This window comes from Antedon bifida, chromosome 1, assembly GCF_963402885.1.
Source record: "Antedon bifida chromosome 1, ecAntBifi1.1, whole genome shotgun sequence".
Classification (NCBI taxonomy): Eukaryota; Metazoa; Echinodermata; class Crinoidea; order Comatulida; family Antedonidae; genus Antedon; species Antedon bifida.
The window spans coordinates 28123543-28140498 of record NC_136226.1 but is presented as its reverse complement, the minus strand read 5'-3'; the positions used below and the strand labels follow the sequence as shown (position 1 = coordinate 28140498).

Sequence of the window (16956 nt, the reverse complement as noted above, 5' to 3'; positions counted from 1 at the left end):
ATGACTACAACGAAAGTGATTTGATTGGTGTGTTCACCACACATCAGCAAACTAGTTTGTCAAAAAAACTTTTGTTTGCAAACTTGAGCAAACTCCGAGTTAGGCCCTATTTACATTATCAAACTTTATATGACAAAAAATGTGATATGCCCATATATGGGCATGATGATGTCATTTCACTACCATATTTGGGCATATCACTACCATATTTGGGACACATCACACTTTTTGTTGTCAAACTAGTTTGACAGTGTAGACAGAGCTTAAGTCAAAACAAGTTTTACTTGTGCAGATCAGTTGAAAAATTGCAGAAAACAAGTTTGCAGAAGTGAGCTGCACTAGCAAACTTTGCAGACATGAATTTAAAGTGAATGAAAGGTAAAGTGTGCTAAGTGCAGACCTGGCTGAAGTTCAGTTTTCTGCTATTTGCAGAAGTTTTCAACTGGAAAAATGTTGGAAATTTGTTTTTTCTTAAGTTTGCTATATAATGTAGACTAGGTGGTGGTGAGGTCGTCGACTCAACAAATAACAGTAAAAACAACATCCGTGTAGAAAAGAACTTTCAGCGAAAACATCATCATTATTATTATTACATTATTATAAACAACTTTTGATATATAATACAGAAAGCAAGTATTAGGTGAGGTCGTCGACTTCATTTCTTATAAATATTAAATCTGATAACAACAGCGAGTTAATGACATGTATAAAAGTAACTTTCCCAGAAAACATTTTAAAACTAAGCCGATATAAAGTACACATATTGTCATGGTATTATTTATTATAAACAACTTGACAAGACGGAAAGCAGGTATTGGGTGACAGGGTGCAAATAATGGCTAAAACAACAACGGGCTAAAGGCATTCGTCTATAAAAGCAACTTTCCCTGAAAACATCAGTCAGAGATCCACAAGGTATACTACAAGACACTATCAATTCATCAACTTTACAAGGCGGAAAGCAAGTATTACTTCAAAGCAGATAATCATCAATAATCAAGGTAACATTTATTTATATGATAGTTTTTTTCGACAGCTTGTTCTTTCTGACTGTTTTACTTTTATTCTTTGATTTAGGCTTTTCCTTATTATTTGTATGTATATTGAGATTGAGCTGATACCCACAATTTTCAGTAATTTGATTTGTATGCATGTCACGTACTGTATTTAGTGTTGTAGATTGCATAAATAATCAAAATTGCCGATAGATTTTATTTGTGTTATCTTATCTCAAATTATTATTAAGATAAAATAATTATAGGCCAAAGTTAGTCGTTTGGTTGTACTGTAACTGCAGTAGGTAATGATTTTTAATTTTTAAACTTAAATTAATTTAAAACTTAATCATTATTTCTTTTAATAAGACATTTTATTGTCTGATCTTTGTTTAAGAAAATTTCATTTACAGTAGAAGTCCTTCTTTAGAACACCCCTATTAAGGGACACCTTACGGCAATACGAGAGGCAATATATGTTTTTACACTACAGCCAACACCAAATTGTTGATCAACCCCTATTAATGGGACAACAGTTTTCATTAATAAAACGTTGGCTGCTAAATTTTCATTTCTTCTCAATTTCTTGAGTCCAGATCATTATTGTTCATTTTGGTATATTTGTTTTTGGTATTTAATTATGGGGGTGTTCACTATCTAAGAGCCTATTAAACACGTGCGTCACCCACTTGTAGCCAACACATTTATTCATTCACATCCCTAAATTTACAATCGCGTATTCTGTAATTTTACTCAACGCTATTCAATTGTTGTTTGACGTCCATCGCGGAGGCGAAATACATTCGCCAATGTGGCTCAACAAATTAAATAAGAAACTCAAATCACGAAAATAAAAGGTCGCGAAATAGTTAAAAATGTAAAATCGTGAAAATTTATGACCGCGAACACTTTGAGCTTTACAATATTTGTTTTTGGTATTTTCTGCGCAAACTCTTATTAAGGGGACAATCGTTTTCTGGTTAGTGGACATTAAGGGGACACTTTTTGGGCCTTGAATGTGTTTGTGGTTTCATTTTTTATAATTGCAACTAACAGTTAATTTTAAAAACATTTTTTAATATAATAGTAAAATGAAGTTTGCCCTTATTGAATGATGTATTTATTATTTAATGTTTCTTTAGTTCTCACGATTATTTACTGTTTATTACGATGTTTAAAGGCCTATTTACACTAGGACGATAACGATCGACGATAAATAAACAAATATGCATTTATGTTTTACAAATTATTTTTTTTTTATTGAGGGTGGAGGATAAATAAGTAAATAATCGTATTTGAATAAATTTAGAAAAAAACACTAATTAACGAAGAGTGCAACTTGAGTTATTTTCTATAAACAAATTGTTTAGTTATTTTCTATTTACACATGTTTTAGTTATTTTCTATTTATAGTTTTTTTAATTGTTTTATATTTTACAATTTGTTTTTGTTTATTAAGGGTTGAAGATGAATAAGTTGTTCTTTTTATCAATGCTTCTTGTCCTGATTGCGTTATCGGCAGCAAGACCTGGAAGTAAGATTAATTTTGTATAATTTGTAATACTTTAATGCAATGTATGTAAATTATCAATTGATTTATAATTATTGTTGATACACCATTATAAAACAATTTGTTTTGTCATGAGATAGAAAACTGGGAAAAATTAATTTCCTAGTGTAATAGTGTAGTGGTAATCTATTTATGGCACTGTTTTCGATGTTACACATTTAACCGATTATAATACACTTCAAGATGGGTTATAAAAACCTTAACATCACTTATAAAACATCATTATTTTTTCAACCTTTAAATTAAGCAACTAAATAAAATAGGATATAGACGTGGACTATATTAATTAAAGCTCTGTCTACACTTTCAAACTAGTTTGACAAAAAAGTGTGATGTGCCCAAATATGGTAGTGATATGCTTAAATATGGTAGTGATATGACATCATCATGTCCATATATGGGGACAAATTTTCTTGTCACATAAAGTTTGATAGTGTAGACAGAGCTTAAGACCAATTTTGAAGGAAAGTTAGTACAATAATGTCCTGTTAGCATAGCAATATTGTGTGTGAAACTAACCAATATATACAATCTGATAGGGGATGATGAGACAACATCTAACGAAGATGCAGGTCCGGCTCAACTCAACTCTGGAGGAAACAGTAACGAAAACGGTAATTATTTGGATTCGTCCCTAAATGAATAAAATCTTTACATTCTTCTTAGCGATGTCACTGCAATTTCTAAAACATTTACATTAAGGATATATTGTTGCCCCGAAAAAATAATTCTTAAAACATTTTTTGTTGAATATGTCATTTTAATGTCACATAATATTTATTCACATTGACAAAAAATTGGAGCGAAAAAAATGATTTACCTGGAAAACTGTGATTTAAAGCAAAACAGAGTCAAATTGGCTGCCAGAGAATGTAATGGGTTTCTGGTTTATTTATTTTGTCATTTTATAAGTGAAAAGATTGTTTTTTTTTGTTTTTTTCTACGAAAGTGATTAACTTTATTAAAACTACCAAATAACCTATTCAAAGTCTGATTTAATTAATCTTCATTGTTCAGGTTTTTGGGGGACAATACATCTTTAAGCGTTATTTTGAATTAATATTATCATACACATAATTATTTCTGTCTTTATTTTAGTTGCTGCTGCAGCAAATCCGTTGAAAGTGCAAGAAGACCATAAACAGAATGCCGAGATGACTAGAAAAATTAGATCACCGATTAAAAAAGGAGACATTTAAGATGCATTGTAGTAATGAAACGCGTATTATCATTACGAGGATTAGTCTCATAAATAGATAGAAAAGCCGTCTCCAATAATTTTGTTCCTTAACATTATGCTGGGTTGTAAAATTGTTCGGCATGTCGTCGGGTAAAAATCACTTGTCGCTTCCTTACAATAAGCGCAAAAATGGACGATTTACATACTGGATATCATAAAAATGTATCTATAACAATATACGGATAAATGTTTATTAATTGCAAGTTCAATATCTCAATACAGATTCTCTTAGAATGATAGGCCTATGAATACATAATAATAATAATATATTTAGAAAACCGGTCTTCCGTATAATAAAACGTGTAGTCTTAGTGAAATAAATATAAATTTAGAAAAAATGAATTTTGATTTTCTTTTTTTGTGAAAGTCGATTCAACAGTCAAATCGGGGTTGAACTTAGATACTACACAGCGGTCCTCGACTTAAAATTATATGCAGTAAATATTTAAAAGAATTTATTATTCAACGTCACTAAGTCAAATGTAAAAGAAAATTACCAGAAATAATTCAGTGACGTTTAAGTTGGATGATAAACGCAAACTTCTTGAAAACGCAATGAACGCATTACATAAAAGAATGGTGATTTGACGATTTTTAAGATATACACAGACCCACAAGGTATACTACAAGATATTAATAATTAAATAACTAAACTACTTGACAAGACGGAAAGCAAGTACAATTTGAAAGCAGCTAGTGATCAGTAAATAAATTTTATGTGTTTCTATATTTGATGTATTTAGTATGTAGGTGTGCAAATAACAAGACAACAATATAAATCATAGGCCTAAATATGTGCCAATTACATAAGTAGAAAATCTAAATTACACTGATTTTCTTAATCACAGATGTTATTGTTAAGATGACTAAGCAGACGAAGTCGTTTGGTTAAATCCGAAACAAGCTTATTTTGCTTTGTTAAAAAACTGTTTTGAAAGGTCACATTATAAATATAATCTATATTTATTTCTTTTGATAGCATTATAATATCGGAATTAATTTTTGACGTCGTTATTTTAGTTACATTTTCTATATAATTTTAGCTGGTAATTAATTTTACAGCGATTGTCCGCTACTGTATAGATGTAATATGAATGCAATTAGTAATGAAAAGCGTAAAACAGCGAAATCACAAAATTAAATGTTTAGGAAATTCATTATCAATTAAATCGCGCAAATAAATCACAATCATAAAATAATTTATTGTAATTTAATGTTATCATTTTAATTATAAAATTGTTCGTTATTTAATCAAGTCAATGTCTTTTTTAAAACACTATAAATATTGTTTGTATTGTGATTTTTACAGTTTTATTGTAAATTTTTGTAATGTCTTTTTAGTTATTATAGATATATATTTAGGCCTCCTATTCGGGGATTATACAAATATATTTATAATGATCGGGAAATAAATCGCAATCAATTTAATTAGTTTTAAAATGTTCTTAATAAAAAAACTTCTAGAAAGAGGACACCTGTGAGTGAATGACGCAAAGTATATAATTCATATTTGATTGTCCTAATGACACGTATGACGTCACAATTGTTGCGCGGAATAAAGTTTGTGTACACAACCAATAAACATCAGTTAAGCGCTAGCTCAGACAACACGGTGAAGAGACATCATCTCCTTACTTAGTTTTCCTGTGCTTAGTTTCTTTCCAAAATATTTCGATTGAATTTATCAAATATTATTAGTATTATATTTACTATATATATCATAAAATAACGCATTATGCCTCTCTTATTTTGTGGTGCAACAATACGACTGCCTAAGTTTCCATGAATAAATAACAAAGGTAAGAATAAGATGATATTTCAAATTGAACAGTAAGGCAATAAACTTGGTAGATCCCAAGTGAAGTCATAATATAGATGTAGGCCTGGACATAGCATTGCATAATGAAATAACAGTTTTAATATTAAAGTAAGAAAAATTCTTATTAATAATATTTTTAGAACAAAAATAAGTAAACTAAAAATATGCATAAATCTTATCCTTCTTTCTGTCTAGTCATATATTTTGTTTAAATAACCGATTTTATAACTTTATTTAGTTAATTGTTCATTTCATTGAATTACTACTTATTTAGGAATGATTGAAGTATTAAAGGTATTTTTATAAGGGTTTTTTCAACGAATTATTTGAATTAATTTATTACTTTATAACGAAACTAGGCTCCTAGTTAGGGAATTGTTTTGATTTGTTACTATAGAGATTTAAATCTGCATAGTTACTTTACTACTACGCGCACATATTACAGTAATGACGTGTGCGGCGCGCATGTAATGTGTATTATAGTGTGCGCGCTGGCGACTTACTGAAAGATAAAACAATGGTCAATGTCATGGAATTCTATTGGTTAAAATTGACGAATCGGAACAATCAATAAGCAAACTTGGTTCTGATTGGCGGAACCGTATGGGACACATAAATTGCAGCCAATTGATGATCGACGTAAAATATACACACAGCCATATTAGTGTACAGTGTGTATATTTTTGATGATGTTATTAATGTAACATATTTTTGCATATTTTTAGTTTCACCATTGCCAAAGAAAGATGGTGAATATGAATCAGTACAACAGTCTAAATTATGTTTGTTGCCATTTGTACCAAATCAGAAAAATAATATAACCACAATACAATGCTCTTCCTCCTCAATCATTTCTATTTCTAACGATCTACGTTTTGGAATGACAAAAATGGATATTGCTGGAGAATTGCAGTGGGTAAGAGGTTCCCATTCCTGATGAAATTCATACTAATTAACTTGAATTTGAAGGGTGTAGGCCTACTAAATAGGACTTGTTTATGTGTCAATTATGCATCTAAGTCAAAAATTGGTATACCTTCACTTCACTGTTCCAATCTTTTGTTAAACTTCGTAAATTGACTACTTCATAAGACAATTCATTCCGGTTATCAATCTCGACTCTAGTTAAATTAAAATGTGACTATACATTCAAATTCTCTTGATATTATTAGAAAAAATTAATACAATATCTATGCGGTATCTTTTCCATCTGAACTTCCATACTGCTAAAAAGTATGCGTTGTATATAGTTAGTAAAAAACATTAAATCTGAAAATAACCACTTGAATACCTACGGCGACATAATGCTTGTTTCCTGATTTCAATGATATATTTATGACACTAGGCTTTTATAACCGATACCATTGATAGTATCGAGTTGAAATATACACTCTGAAAGGATGAATTGAATTGGTGGTATTATACAGAATCCCTCTAAGTAAGAACAGTTCAATAATATTCTTTTCAGTGAAATAACACAGTGAAGCTGAGTCAATTGAAACATACAATTTGTCTTTAGTTAATTTACAATGAAGTTTGTCAGACAATTTGAAATTTGTCTACATGCTTACATAATAATTATTTTTACTGTCAGCAGTCAGATTTTAATTTCTGGCCCTAAAGATGCTCGAGTAAGAATCGGCTCAGACGTTGTTTTCAACTGTAAAGCGATTTATATGAATTACACGTTGTATTGGAAAAACGAAACTCGGTATCTTACCAGGGGTGACCGGTTGTTTCGATCTACGTCTCGAAGCAAATACTCTGTTTCTTTTGACAGTTCATTTTACCGTTTAACGATTTCAAAACAGCTTTCTGATGCTGGATTATACGAGTGTCGGTTTGGTTATAATAGGAAAAATGCACTACCTTTCCAGCCAAATCCTGCGACTGCTAAGCTAACGGTCCTCCAGCCACCATCTCAAACTTCTCCCCAGTGTTTTATAAAAAGCAATGCTAAGTGGATTTTTTACGAGACACCATTATACATTGGTGAGTCAATCATATTTCATTGCGACTCAGTAGATCATAAAAATACATCTCCACATCTTATCATCACGGTATCTGATGTCATTGTTTCTGATAATATTGTAAGTGATGTCATTGATTTCAAATGGGTAAAATCTGATACAATTATTATTGAAAGGGAAGATACCGAATTGACATGCTATCTTGACAGTGAAGCTTTGGATGAGACAAGAAATTGTACAATCAGACTTAATGTATTGTCACCTGATGTGGAAATTAAACCTAAATTACTATCAGTGCAAGAGACAGATGCTGTTCATTCCCAGTGTTCTACAAAAAACTTTAAGACAAACAATCTTCAGTATGAATGGCAGGTCTCACCATATATTCCTGGAGACATTGTTAATTCAACAACGTCAATTTTTGACATCATAGATCTTAAGCTTAATAATACTTTAGTCGATAGTCAACTATTTATCATTACATGTTTTGTAAGAGAAGATGGAATGGTTTGGAATTCATCCACTACTTTAAACATAACACGAGAGATCCATATTAATCTACCACCGACAGTTCTTAACCATGATCAGGACTCTAATAGTAATATTGATGGACTATCTAAACTTGATAGCAACAAATCTGAACTAGTAATAGTGGGAGTGGTTATAGGAAGGGCCGTCGTTGCTATAACTGCAATATTGTTAATAGTTATTATTAATCGGCAAACATTACGCCGAATCTTGTTCAGCAATACATTTATAAAATCAGAAACCCAGGATAATGACAACAAATTAGACTCGTTCGTTAATAAGAGAATAAGAATGACAACTAATGTACACGAAGGTGGAGTTTCTTGTGATAATGCTATTTATTATTTATCTGTATCCAATGAAGATGATGAAGTTTAATATGATAACTGAGCACCTGTTTACAAGGTATCACACACGATAACTAAACATTGGATCTGAAAAAACTTTGCTGAACTAGATATTTCACGTGATGGTCACCGTCACATGGCTGCAAATTTGAGTTAGTGTTTACCGACCGACCGACATAGTGAGCTGTAGAGTCGCGTTTGCACGCGACTAAAAAGATGATGATAAAAAAGTATAAGTAAAATAACCCATCATAATTTAGGTGACCAATAATAGCCTAAATAGTGATACCTATACAAACATATATCATATCTAAGATTAATAAACAAGCTATTATTATCTGAATTTTACTAATTATCAGAATGTCTCTGAATCATAACGTTTATGTGACAAGGCTGGGTTTTGCCATACGTTTAGTTTATTTTAATTAAATTCAATAAATTAATGATTGAATAAGATAGATTGTAAATATTTACAAAATATTAATAGTATGAAATGTAACTTCTTTGTGTTTATACTTCCATAGCTAATCGTTTTTATATTACACTAGTCAGATGTACCTCAATATTTTATATTAATAATCAGCTTTTCTTTTTAGTCTTTTGATATACACAGTAAACTAATCAGTTACAACAGTATAATAATTGGTATATATTGAATACTGTGAAGCCGTTGTATTTATAAAACCTAGTCTCTGAGCCTATCGCAAAAGTTTCTTGAATTTTATGTAAAAATTAAATTAAAACAATAGGAAATATGTGTTTTGATTTACCACTATCGTCTCATTTAAGAAATTGAAAAAAATCATGTTATGAATAATTGTAAATAGGAAGTATATAGACTATAAGAAAAGTATATGTCATGTAATCGTATGGCGTATTAATATACAAACTGTAATTATTATGTTTCCCTGATTTTACCAGGAATTGCATAATACTGGGTATTTATATCCTCTCTGTCAGTTACTGTTATTAACAGATAATTAAAAAAGGTCAAATATAATATAAAATATGGGAAATATGAAAGATAATTTTTACCATATTTTCTTCTCTAGATTCTGCTAATTGATTATATTATTATTGATTTTTATTTTACAGATATTTTATAATAATAATAATTAATGTATATTATAGAATTTTGCTGTTAACATAAATCAATCAGTTGCAATTAAAAGGTATTAAAAGCATTGTGTTATATTACATCTGAAAATTAGTTTTATAGCACAGTTTTTTTATAAGTATAATAACCATCGAAAAGTCTTATAATAATAATGCAAGTGGTTTTTGTCCAATTGAATACTGACACCTTATTTTGGATTTGTTAAATGCTGCATAACAAACAATTTGTATGGACGAAGGGCATTGTATTTCCTTATTGTTTAACTGATACTTTGTTTATTTCATAATCAACCTAAAATACTCGATACCAGAGATCGTATCGAGTAGTCATACCATCCTGAAAGAACGATGTTCGTCATGAATGGTATGTTTTAGGAAAATCCCCTTTCCTCCATTTTGGCGAACAAGCGTTGGATATCAGGAAATAATTATACAGTATTTTAAATTCTAAACATCATAGCTTACAGTGAAGCTGAGTAGAAACTGAAACGCAATCATTTATTTTTGTTCAATCTACAATGGAGTTGGTCAGACTATTTGGAGTATATGCTTACATAATAATTATTTTAATATCTACTGTCAACAGCCTGACTTTAATTTCTGGTCCAGACGACGCTCAAGTAAGAATTGGCTCAGATGTTAGTTTCAACTGTAAAGCAACCTATGATTTGAAATATCAAAATTTGTATTGGATATACAAGGCGCGGTATCTTACCCGTGGTAACCAGTTTTACCAATCCATATCTCCAAGAAAATACTCAGTTTCTATTGAGAATTCATCATACATTTTAACAATTTCAAATGTACATATTTCTGATGCTGGAGTATACGAGTGCTGCTTTAGTTATACAAATGTAAATTATGCATACTCTTTCTTGCCAATTCCTGCAACTGCTACACTAACAGTACATCAGCCACCAACTGTAACCTCTCCTCATTGTTTTTTAACGACGAGAAATTATAAGAGGCTGTATGAGACACTATTTTACATTGGTGAGTCAATCAGATTTTATTGCTATTCAGAAGGTCATGGGAGTACATCACCAAAGCTTACAATCAAAATAGCTGATGTCAGTGTTGCTGAGAATATTTTACGTGATGAAACTGATTACAAATTGGTAAAATATGACAACATTTTTTGGATTAAAAGGAATGACACTGAATTGACATGCTATCTTGACAGTGAAGCTTTGGATGAGACAAGAAACTGTACAATCAGACTTAATGTGTTATCACCTGATGTGGAAATTAAACCTAAATTACTATCAGTGCAAGAGGCGGATGATGTTCATTTCCAGTGTTTTGCAAGAAACTTTAAAACAACTAATCTCCAGTATGAATGGCAGGTCTCACCATATATTCCTGGAGACATTTATACTTTCAAGACATCAATTTTGAACATCACAGACCTTAAACTTAATAATACTTTACTTGGAAATCAACTATTTATCATTACATGTTTTGTAATAGAAGATGGAATGATTTGGAATTCATCCACTACTTTGACCATAACACGAGAGATCGATATTCTACCAACGACACTTCTTAACAATGATCAGGACTTTAATAGTATTGATGGGCCTACAACTAAACTTGAAAACAACAATTCGGAATCATACATAGTTGCATTGATTGTAGGAATAGTCACTGTTGCTATAGCTGTCATGATATTGTTGATAGTTGTTCTTAATCGCAAAAAAGTATGCATTATCCTATGCAGCAATAAATCTAATAGTAGAGGAAAATTGGAGCAAAAAAAAAATTGTACCGCAACCGGCAAATTAACAAGCTGAAACATGTATAAATATGTTCTATGACATATTGGGGTCATAAAAATGGATGATTTAATTTTTGGTTGCCATGGCAACTTTTTTTACAGGTTATCAAAGGTCAATTGAGGTCAAATTTGATATACACTCCTATCTTTAGGTCTATCTTATTACTGTTATAAAATTTAAAAAATATTTTTATGTCATATTAAAGATAATTTTTTTTTCTTTAAACTGATACTAAATTTTAGTGGGTTTGATATCATTTTGTTACAAATTTAGGGACAAAAACTGTAATTGTGATTGTTTTTTAGCTCAAAAATTGCATGTATTCAAAATATTTGTCAAAATAAATGTAAAAAAAATGCTGTCAACTCAATGAAATTTATTTTCAAAAACTGCCCTGACATGTCATTAAAAAAAAAAATTTAAAAAAATTTAAAAAATTAAATATGCAAAACATTCTAGATAATTGAGGTCATTTGAGGTCATTTTAAGATGAAATTGGGATATTGGCAACCTATGGCAATAAGACAGCTATTTTCATAGAATTTGAGATAAAAGACACTAATTATTTTTTGGTCGTATTGAAGATGATTACTTTATTTTTTAATTTATACAAAATTTGGATGGGTTTCATACTATTTTGGTTAAAATTTTGGGGAAAAAATGTAGTTTTTATTGTTTTTAGCTCAAAAATTGCATGTATTCCAAATATTTTTCAAAATAATGTAAAAAAATCCTGTCAACTCAATGCAATTTATTTTCAAAAACTGCCCTGACATGTCATTTTTTTAAAAAAATTAAAAAATTAATTATGCAAAACATTCTAGATAATTGAGGTCATTTGAGGTCATTTTAAGATGAAATTGGGATATTGGCAACCTATGGCAATAAGACAGCTATTTTCATAGAATTTGAGATAAAAGACACTAATTATTTTTTGGTCGTATTGAAGATGATTACTTTATTTTTTAATTTATACAAAATTTTGATGGGTTTCATACTATTTTGGTTAAAATTTTGGGGAAAAAATGTAGTTTTTATTGTTATTAGCTCAAAAATTGCATGTATTCAAAATATTTTTCAAAATAATGTAAAAAAATCCTGTCAACTCAATGCAATTTATTTTCAAAAACTGCCCTGACATGTCATTTAAAAAAAAAATTTTAAAAATTAATTATGCAAAACATTCTAGATAATTGAGGTCATTTTAAGATTAAATTAGGATATTGCCAACCTATTGTATGAATTGCCATAGTAGTAATTGATAGAAAACACAAATTACTTTCATGTCATAAAATGAATTTTTTTTGTCTTTTGTGAGAATCACTCACCTATATTTCCATTTCAAATAAATACATTTCTTTGTAATCAAAGTTTTTTGTTTCTCTTAATAATCTTTTTGTATATAATTTACACATATTTCTTTAGTATTTCTATATTATATATATATAAATACATCAGGCAATGAACATTAATTCTAAACTATATACTATATTTTCCTATTTGTAAATACATGTAGTCCTCAATAAGTTATACAATTCATCACTAAAACATTTTTTTTAAATGAAAGATCAGTAGGTACACTTAGTACAGAGTATAGCTTTTTTTAAAACATTAGTTGTGTTGTCTTTAGTAACTCTCATCTTTATATTTTCCTATTTGTTACTTAAAGCAGCATTAAATACCTTAGTGTACATATTTGATTCACCTTTTGAATCAACCACCATCGACCATCCCGGTCGATGTTTGATAGAACATCGTTCTCCACATATAAAACAGTAATTAAGCCAATCAAAATTAGCTTCATTGGTTGTTGTTGACCTAGTACTGCGTAATGTGGCTTTTGCCTATCTGTACTGGTGGACCACATAACCGTGGTACTTTATGGGCAGTTGGTCCTTTGTCCTTGTCGACTAATGACATTTTTTAAGTTCCTACATTCCTAAAGCTAGGCATAATCATTCTATAGCTATCTAAATTGGTTGTCCTAAGGTTTAATCTAAACAAAACAAAAAATAATAAATAATAAAAACAATAATAAATAACAACAATTTAATAATAGTAATAATAATATTAATAATAATAGTAATACTATAAAATGGTAACGCTAGTAATAAATTAATAGTGTATAATAACTTATTTAAACTCACCTCTGTTAGAGCAGTAATCTAAAAAAATATGACCGTTCTAGCTACGGTATCTAAATTACATGGGTTGTCCTAAGGTTTAATCTAAACAAAACAAAAAATAATAAAAACAATAATAATAACAACAATTTAATAATAGTAATAATAATATTAATAATAATAGTAATACTATAAAATGGTAACGCTAGTAATAAATTAATAGTGTATAATAACTTATTTAAACTCACCTCTGTTAGAGCAGTAATCTAAAAAAATATGACCGTTCTAGCTACGGTATCTAAATTACATGGGTTGTCCTAAGGTTTAATCTAAACAAAACAAAAAATAATAAAAACAATAATAATAACAACAATTTAATAATAGTAATAATAATATTAATAATAATAGTAATACTATAAAATGGTAACTCTAGTAATAAATTAATAGTGTATAATAACTTATTTAAACTCACCTCTGTTAGAGCAGTAATCTAAAAAAATATGACCGTTCTAGCTACGGTATCTAAATTATATGGGTTGTCCTAAGGGTTAATCTAAACAAAACAAAAAATGATAATAATAATAAATAATAATAACAGTAATAATAACTAATACTTAGATAATAATAATAATTATAATAATAATAATAATAATAACTAATACTAAAATAGTAATAATAGTAATAATATTAATTTATTTGAATTACCTTTGTTAAACCAATAATTTAAAAAAATGACAACCGTCGTGAGCAGTTGGTTCTGTCGTCATTAAAATGATATTTCTTTTTGTTACAATTACACAAACCACTAAAAAAGATGAATTCAATAACTTATTAAATTAATTATAAATATGATCGATCTAAACTATTTAAAATATAGATTCATAAAAATTCATTTAAATAATAATTGAAAATAAATACATGACGTACTAAAAACAATTACTGTATACTGTACTGAAAGCTATACTAGGCCTAGAGTGTCTATAAAAGTTAAAGGCCTAGTAGGCTAGTAGTAGTAGGCCTAGCCTAGCTAGCCTATTATTAGTATTAAAGGGAGGCTAGACCATACGGTTCACCTAGTCAATATTTAAAGCACAAACCTAGTCAATATTTGAAGCAAATAAAATATATTGATGTTAGAGCTGGATATTTCTATCCATTCATCATTTTTAGCTTAAAATATACAAATGTTGTATGTTGTTAGGGAGACCTGACTATGCAGCAGCAGCAAATTCAGCGGAAAAGCAAGTGGGCCTAGAAAAAGTGGTCCCTACAAAAACACAGCAAACACACATAGTAATGCTAGAATCAATGTTTTGAGAAGCTACTATGATGCTATATGATTTATTAAGTTATTAATACTACTTTACAGATTGTAGTTATATATAAAATATTAATTAAAAAAATTAAAAGATAGTCTTACAATTCAAGTTGAAATAGTCAGCAAATGACCAGCGAAAAATGTAAACACACAAGTTTTGGACTCTTCCATTATGAAAAATAGGGATGTATTAAACTAAAAAAGAACCTAGAGAATATTGAATAGCAGGTTCTTTTATTTTTTTCTCATAATATTTTAAGTTTAATCGAAATTTAACAAGAAAACCTATCATGAAATAGAAGTGAAGATATAAAAATCTACAACCGGAAAAAAAAAAAATTCATATTTTCCCCATTTTATAATGATAAGTTACAAAAACTTTTTAAAACTACTTGTGGATTTTTTTCATAGAATAAAAAAGTGAGTTGTCTTTAAAGGGTTGTAATAAAAAATGCCAGCAGTTTTGAAAGTGTCATCATGCAGTTTCTGAAAGCCTATAAAATTATAAACATTTTGATATATAATTCAGCTTGTTAATTTGCCGGTTGCACTAACTCCTTAAATAAGCCACTTTTTGGGCATTGCTTCCTCTACTATAACAAATCGGAAACACGTGTTAATGACACACCATTATATGCAGTTGTCGCTAAAAAGAGAAATAGAATGACAACAACCGTAGATGAAGGTGGAGATCCTTGTGATAATGTATCAGTACCGAATCAAAATGATGTTAATAATTGTGATATTTTTAGCAATGCACAGGACAATGATGATGAGAACAGACAGTTTACAAAAGAAATCAACGAAATGCTAAATGCAGAAGGCCTTAACTATGCTGAGCTGGACCTTAGAAAATTCACTTCAGGTGACATAATAGATACAGAAGAAAGCGTCACTTATGCTACATTACAAACCTAAACAATAAAACTGACAAAACTTAATTTCAGGTTTAGAAATGGAAGTGAACCCTCTGTAGAACAATATTCTGCAAACTTTTTTTTTTATTAAACTGTGTTTTCTTTTTTTTAAATGAATTTCGTTAAAAAAAACATTTTTTCTTTCAATATATCTTAACATTTAGGACTTTTAAAAAGGATGATTTTAATATGTTTTCTTGGAAAAAAATAAGATAAATTAACTAATAATAATTAAAAGATTTAACAACATACCTTCTCACACTTTCAATTTTAGATTTTTATCTTTATATATCATTTTAAATCACTTTATCGTAGAAAGTAAGGTCTTAAAATATACTTTGTCATATTACATTAAAACAATTTGGTAGAACCAAATGATTGCAAGAATCTGGCAAAGGTTATTTTTATCAATGTTTTCTAAATTATCTTCCAGGCAGATGCATTGCATATCAGTTGGGCCTTAACTACAGATAAAATAAAACTATAATTGTACTATAAAAAACAAGAAACAAGCAATAATACTAGTATAAATTACTCATCAGTGTCTAATTTATTTACCACTGCTTATTGTACTCTTTAGAAAACTTTTAAAATAACCTGATTTAAATTACATTTATTATTTATTCAGGAAAAACAATACAAAGCATACATAAAATAAGTATCATCTATCAAATATTATATCTAGTATTGATGTATACAAGCTATATTATCTAAATTCACTGACCACTGCATACAAAGATGAGTTCACTACTCATTCAGAATGTATATAATAGATTAAATGTCAGGTGATACATTGTAAAATGTTTACTTAAGCATTGAAATGTATCTTTTTATACATTTCCTTTTGTAGAATACTGGTTCATTCTTTTACAGAATTGTTTTTATATTATCATATAATCTTTTGTATATTTTATATTACTAATCTGGAATATTTAACATGTTTCTGTACACAGTAAATTAATCAGTTAAAATAAAATGATTAAGGATTTTAATAAATTACATCTGAAAATGATTTTATTGCAGAGCTTTTCCAAAAATGAGAGACCTTAGTCTTAAAATGGGAGTCTGATTTTCTTAAAAAAAAACTTATTTTGGCTGTTTGTTTAAATTTAATATAATTAGGCAGCATAACAATTTGGAAGAGCAGTATTTCTTAATTTATGTACTACTATACTATAAAATGTTATACCTCAAAAATAATATAATACCATAGATTGGATCAAGATAGTATCAAG

The 16956-nt window shown here is 28.9% G+C and overlaps 1 protein-coding gene and 2 long non-coding RNA genes across 5 annotated transcripts in view; 2 read left to right on the top strand and 1 right to left on the bottom strand.

Moving 5' to 3' along the window:
• Positions 1-3952, top strand: part of LOC144847788 (uncharacterized) — a 70350-nt gene extending 66398 nt beyond the window's left edge. For 2 of the 3 annotated variants that reach the window (XR_013613791.1, XR_013613790.1), the window contains exons 2-4: positions 2455-2529; positions 3105-3179; positions 3664-3952. This is a non-coding gene — a long non-coding RNA (uncharacterized LOC144847788). Of the gene's footprint in view, positions 1-807; positions 1002-2454; positions 2530-3104; positions 3180-3663 lie in introns of those variants that run through there. The other variant, XR_013613792.1, reaches the window with a different exon arrangement.
• Positions 1-16956, bottom strand: part of LOC144847820 (uncharacterized) — a 54711-nt gene that overhangs the window by 7225 nt on the left and 30530 nt on the right. The gene's annotated exons all lie outside the window — the stretch shown is intronic.
• LOC144835887 (uncharacterized) lies at positions 10104-11378 on the top strand. Its single transcript, XM_078691393.1, has one exon. It carries the CDS (start codon positions 10104-10106, stop codon positions 11376-11378), a length of 1275 nt encoding a protein of 424 aa, XP_078547519.1.